We start from the raw sequence: 6,000 nt of genomic DNA, 5'->3' as shown, positions 1-6,000 counted from the left end.
GCCCCCTCCCCACAGTCCCTTTAACTGTGCGCGCGCCCGCTTCCTGACGTCCCATTGAGTCCCGCCCCCTCGCCGCAGTCGCTTTAAACGCGCGCGCGCCCGCTTCCGACGTCCCATTGAGGTCCCGCCCCCTCGCCGCAGTCGCATTAAACGAGCGCGCGCCCGCTTCCGACGTCCCATTGAGGTCCCGCCCCCTCGCCGCAGTCCCTTTAACCGCGCGCGCCCGCATCCCGTCGTCCTATTGCTCGGCGCCCCGCCCCCTCCCGGTGAATGCTCCGCAGCAACATGGCCGATTCCGCCAAGGGAGTGAGCGCCGGCTTCATCGCAAAGAACGTCCAGAAGAAGATCAACCGGGCGCAGGAGAAGGTGCGGCTCTTGGAGCTTTTGTGGCAGCGGGTGGTGGGCGGGCTGCTCCGGGAGCCGGGACTCCGTGAGGCGGGGAGGGGGTCTTGGAGCCGGGGGTGGGGTAGGTCTCGGAGTCCGCCGGGGAGGGGCGGAACCTTTATCCCGGAGCCGGCGTTTAAGGGTCCAGTGCTTTTAGGTGCCTTAGAGGGGCATCCCGGGGGACCCAGGTGAGCTGTGAATTAGCGGCTTCGTCCGTCGAGGACCCCGGGTGCAATGGGTTCAGGAGCCGGCCCCCTGGAGGAGTGCTCCGGTCGCAGAGCCATCAGCCTGCGGATCTGGCGCTCGGGACGATCCCGGACTGACACTTGGAACGGTTCCAGCCTGGACTCCCGCCGTGGTCAGAGCGGGGGATGTAGCCGGCTGTGTATTAATCGGGAAATGGGTCAGCAGCTAGGAGACTCTTCGACCCACCAATGTCTGTGCTGGTCATTATATCTCAACACATGATTGCAGTTTATCTACGTTAGAGTAGAGACCAAGTACAGCACGGCAGTGAGTTCTATGACCCGGATCTCTCCGTCCGCACTTAATCCGTAACCCTTCATTCTCTGCCGCGTTCGTGTCTGTCTGAATTCCCTTTTTGTACATGTCCACTGCTGGTAAGTGTGTTCTGGTCATCTACCATTCACTTTGTTCGTCTCCTTTAACTTTTTCTCTTCCCGCCCTTGCCTTGAACTTGTGTCCTTGAGAGTTTTACCCTGGGAGAAAAGCATCAATACTTTTCATAATTTTATTAGTCTCTTTAAAGACTTCTCTACCTCTGATGCGCAGAAACAATTGAAGTTAACTTCTAAAGCTCATGCTTGCTAGTCCTTGTACTGGTAGGATGTGGGTCCTTGAGAGGTTGCCGAAGAGACCATAAGACATTGGATCAAAACATTTGGCCACACACACAAAATGCTGGAGGAACAGCAGGCAGCATCTATGGAAAAGAGTACAGTTGCCGTTTTGGATGCTTCAGCAGGATGTTGCCTGGCCTGTTCTGCCATTTGATCATGGCTGATTAATCCCTCATTCAAAGGGCAACCAGAGAGCTGTAGTCCATTGCCTTTTGCACGTTAGTGTTTCCAGCACTTCTGCAGATGCTTCTTAACTCTTGTCAGTGTTGTCTCCATCACCTCAGTGTTCTGAGTTCTAATTAAATCTGTCTTGGGGAGCAGAGTGTTATTTTAGTACCTGTCTCTTGCTTAAATCTGTCCTCTTCTGCATCCTCACCTGAGGAAAAATTCAGTCTGCGCCCCCTCATAATTTTGTCAGCCTTGGCTGGCCTCTTTCACTCAATGTTAATGCAAGATAGTCTCTTGCTATAACTGTAATACTCCAATCCCAGTGAATCTACTCCACTGTAACCACACCCTTCCTACAGGGACTTCTGTATCTACTCCACTGTAACCACACCCTTCCTACAGGGACTTCTGTATCTACTCCACTGTAACCACACCCTTCCTACAGGGACTTCTGTAGCATGACCCTCATCGGGATTACAAACCAGTTATGTGGCCTTTTGCTGTGTGATGTAACTCCGGGCACATTGTGTGAAACTTTCACCCACTTCTGTTCATCCTCACTGTGAGTAATCCAGTGACCAGAAGGCACAAAAACATTCAGTAGGTTGGGCAGCATCTATATGATCAGCAAGAATGTTTCAAGTTGTGTTTGTGGAGAGAAATTTTGGAAAGGTGCAGCGTTAGTGTAATGTTAATACAGTGACTGGGGTTCAGTTTCACTGCTGTCTGTAAGGAATTTGTATGTTCTGCCTGTAACTGTATGGGTTTCCTCCAGATGCTCCAGGTTCCAAAGATGTACAGGTTGGTATGTGAATTGGTTACATGTGTATGATTGGTGGTGTAGCCTTATTGGGTGAGAATGCCTGTTACCATGCTGTGTATCAAATGAAAATGAAATGTATGCATTGCAGATGGTACACACTGCACCCAGGCCACTCTTCCCCTCTGGCAGTAGTACAGGACAAAGCACAATTATTATTGTGTTGCAGCAGTTCATGGGCCATTCAGAAATCTGGCAGGGAGGACAAATCTAGTCCCAGAACAATGTGCAGTGCTCTTTAGGTTTCTGTTCCACCACCTTGTCAGATGTATTGTTTCATTTTTACTTGATGGTACAGCACAAAGTAGACCCAGCACTCCATTAACCCTTGCCTGCTCAAAGGACAATTGGTAATGATCAATGCCCTTGCCCCTTTTTGGACTGGGAGGAAATAAGCCCCCGGGGAAAACCCACACTCTCTATGGGAAGGACATGCAGACCGTGCCAGAATTGACTCTGGAATGCCCTGAGCTGTAATAGTGTTGCACAAAGTGCGACACTATCGTGTCAACCAGCTTAATGACAAAGGAGTGTTTGAGGAACCTCAGCTTAAACTGTGCACGTGCTGTGTTGATTTTGAGAAATTATTAGTTTTGTTTTGATTCATCTTGTGTAGTTTTTTTTCTGTTAGATGTTGACTGTCTTTTAGAACAGCAGTGTGCCAAAGATAAATTGATGTATTGTAAATGGATTAAGGTCATGCTGGAATATCTGTCTGCTGTAGATTGCATTGAAAATTAGTGTGATTAGTTCCAATTAAACATTTGCAATCTGTGTCTCCATTAAAACATCACTTAACATTAAAGTTCTGAATTCTTTATTCCTGAAGAATTATATAGGTGGTATTCTGTATTTACTAAATATTGAGATGCTGTACTCAGTGACAGTATGTCTCCAGTATGGAAGTTTGCTACTCTCTAAAGGAAGTAAGCAGTTGACTTTGTGCCTGAATACTTATTTTAGTGTCTTGGTTGAGCTCAGATAACTGCTTATTTAGATAATTTTAGATAATTAAGATAATTTCAAATCCAAAGCCTTTTTATCTCTTTGAATTACAGCTATTAAATTTAGATTGAACAAGTACTGCTGCAGAGAACACCAAATCTACTTTAAATTTTATTCTGTTTGGATACACTGGCTTGGGTTTAAGATTGTGGAAGTGAATCGTGCTGTTGTGTCATTGTTAATCTGGCTTTGGCACATTCAGGGATGCCTTTGCCTTCGGTCAGTTTGGACAGTACTGTGCAAAAGTCTTGGACAGATATATCTCGGGTGTCTGCACAGTACTGTAGTAATTGTGTATTGCACTGTACTGCGGGAAAAAAAAGCTCCATGACATGAGTGATGAACCTGGTTCTGATCTAGGTCTCTATTGTGGAATGAGAGTGGGAATAAGGCAGGAAGGGGGGAATCATGGCTGGGAAAAGGGGAAGGGAGGGAGTGGGAAGTGCCAGAGAGACAATCTGTGATGATCAGTAAACTGGTTGTTTGGAATCAAATGAGCTTGCCTGATGTGTCAGGGCTGGGTGTGTCTCCACCCACCCCAGCACCTCTCTGTCACCCCTCCCGTGGCACTCCGCCCTTGCCATTAGAATCGAGAGCATAGGTCAGAAGGTTTGAGTGAATAATCTGCAGGCATGGAGGGAAATGAGACTTGGAAGTCTGCAAGCATCAGAAGGGTGAAGTTCTTCTCTCCGTGTTAGAGAATAGTAGTAATGTCTTTCAGTTGGTATGTCCCCATTTGTTAGTGGGAGCTAGGGTGGATCAGTTGGATCAGTTGCAAGTCTTTATAAACTTGGGAGTGTTGACACCTCCTTAGGCACACAGGCATGAGTGTAAAGATTAGAGCGGTGGCCTAAGCACTCACTATGGTGCACCTGTGATTGTCAGGGTTGTTACTGGTCTCCTGACGAAAAGGTGGAGGATCTGGTTGAAGAGAGGTACAAGAAGCCTCTATTAATAGAATAAATATATTGAGATGACGATGTGTGATCCTGTGGCTTCCGTGAATGGTGGTACAGGCTGGCAAGTCTATGTATGAATAGTTTCTGATGTTATACTTGCGGAGAAATGGAAAGCAGTCAGGGTGGGGACCGGAGGGCAATGTGAGATCAGTGATTTGACCAATGTGTTGCAGTTGGATGGTCTATTTTAATTAACCTTCTGAATCTTACAAAATAAAGAGAAGTTGTGATTTTTGAGTCTACTCGGTAATCTAATTTGATTGCACCCAGTTCTGTCATCTTCTGATTCCTCAACATCGGTGAGTGTACCAAGTGACATCATATCTACAGCCTGATTGTTCTGAGAATGTCCTTGGGTGAAGAAGAATTTCCTCGTCTTGAGCTCATCCCCTAGACTTGGATTTCAGCCAGGGAGAAATACTTCAGCAGCTATCCTGTCGTGCTTTCATTGTAATTCTTCATGTTTTCACTTTTTGCCCTTCTAAACATGGGAAAAAGATCCTTTCCTTTGTAATAGTGAGATTTTTTCTCCAATTTTGTAGGCAATGAATTGTGGGGTGTCTATTTCTCCAAGTTGCTTCTAATCCTTTTACTTTCTTTCCATGGCTCTGCAGTAATTTTTTTTAGCCTAGTCCCTCACTTCTGTACACACAGATTAAATCTTTCTCCAGTTCATTTTCCAAGGAAAATGACCGCAACCTACCCCACCCTCGGAACCATTTCCATGTAATTAACACTTAGTTGTCTGACCAAAGTATTGCAATTATAGCATGGGAGGAAGCAATTCAACCCATCAGACACATACCATGCAAATCCTACAGCCATTTTGCCTTACCCTTTCTCCAGAGCTTTGTAAATTCTTGATTATTTATCTAGCTCCCTTTGGTCTCTATGGTTGAATGTGCTTCCACTTTGGTATTTGATTTGTGATGTCAACCACCTTGTGGATGTCTCTCAAATTAAAGCATGTGAGCAGATTTTCTGGTCAATAATCTTAATGTTTCCATCCTCCAAAAAAGTGTGAAGTTTCGCCTTCTGTTTATACCAATGATTTTCTGATTATCTTGACTACTGGCAATTCACGTACCTTCTGTGGCACCTCCATTGCCTTTGTAAAATGTGATTGTTCACTTATAGTTCGTTTGCATGCTTTATATGTTCCTTCCTCACAAGCCCATGCCCTAACAAATCACTGCATTTTTTCCTTTTGGGATAAATCTCACTTGATCATTCTGCCATGTTGAAGTATACTGCTATGCTTGTAGTTCGCCAGTTCTAAATTTGGTGATCAGCATGTTTTGAAATTACCTTCTGTACTAAGGTCGTGTAACAGAAGCAATCGTTCTACTGACCTTGGGAGGAGGGACATGAAACAACTTTTCACATCTTCCTCTTGTTAAATAAAAGCAACTTTCTCTTGGCTATTTTACTTTTACCCTTGCAGTTCTGGTCTCTTTTGTAGCATCTCATTTTCAAGCCAGTTATGTTATGCTTTCAGTAGATTCCTGTAATGTTTTTGTAAAGAATGCATTCTGCTTCTGTGCATTTTCCAAGATGTCCTGAATTGTAACTGTTCATAGTAAATTTATTAGCAAAGTATATTACTATATACTACCTTGAGATTTTTTGCAGACATTTACAGGAAAAGAAATAATTATGAAAACTACAGTACAATAAAATTTTGTAAAGTGAAGATGCTCTCAAAAATTATGAAATGGAAGTATTGAAATCAAATATTAATATAAAAAGCAGTAAACGTTTTTAAAAAGAACTAAATCAAATCAATATTTGGTGTTACCAGCCT

At 44.6% G+C, this 6,000-nt stretch overlaps 1 protein-coding gene across 6 annotated transcripts in view; it reads left to right on the top strand.

The window, feature by feature from the left end:
• The first annotated feature begins 210 nt into the window (after positions 1-210).
• The window catches only part of bin1a (bridging integrator 1a), a 151,320-nt gene continuing 145,530 nt past the window's right edge, over positions 211-6,000 (top strand). For all 6 annotated transcript variants that reach the window (XM_073025509.1, XM_073025545.1, XM_073025536.1 and 3 more), the window contains exon 1: positions 211-366. In XM_073025509.1, coding sequence (XP_072881610.1) covers positions 271-366 — 96 coding nt within the window. In that variant the 5' untranslated portion in view covers positions 211-270. The remainder of the gene's footprint in view (positions 367-6,000) is intronic.

This window comes from Hemitrygon akajei, chromosome 2, assembly GCF_048418815.1.
Source record: "Hemitrygon akajei chromosome 2, sHemAka1.3, whole genome shotgun sequence".
Classification (NCBI taxonomy): domain Eukaryota; kingdom Metazoa; phylum Chordata; class Chondrichthyes; order Myliobatiformes; family Dasyatidae; genus Hemitrygon; species Hemitrygon akajei.
The sequence above is the reverse complement of the archived record's forward strand: the minus strand, read 5'-3'. Positions and strand labels throughout refer to the sequence as shown.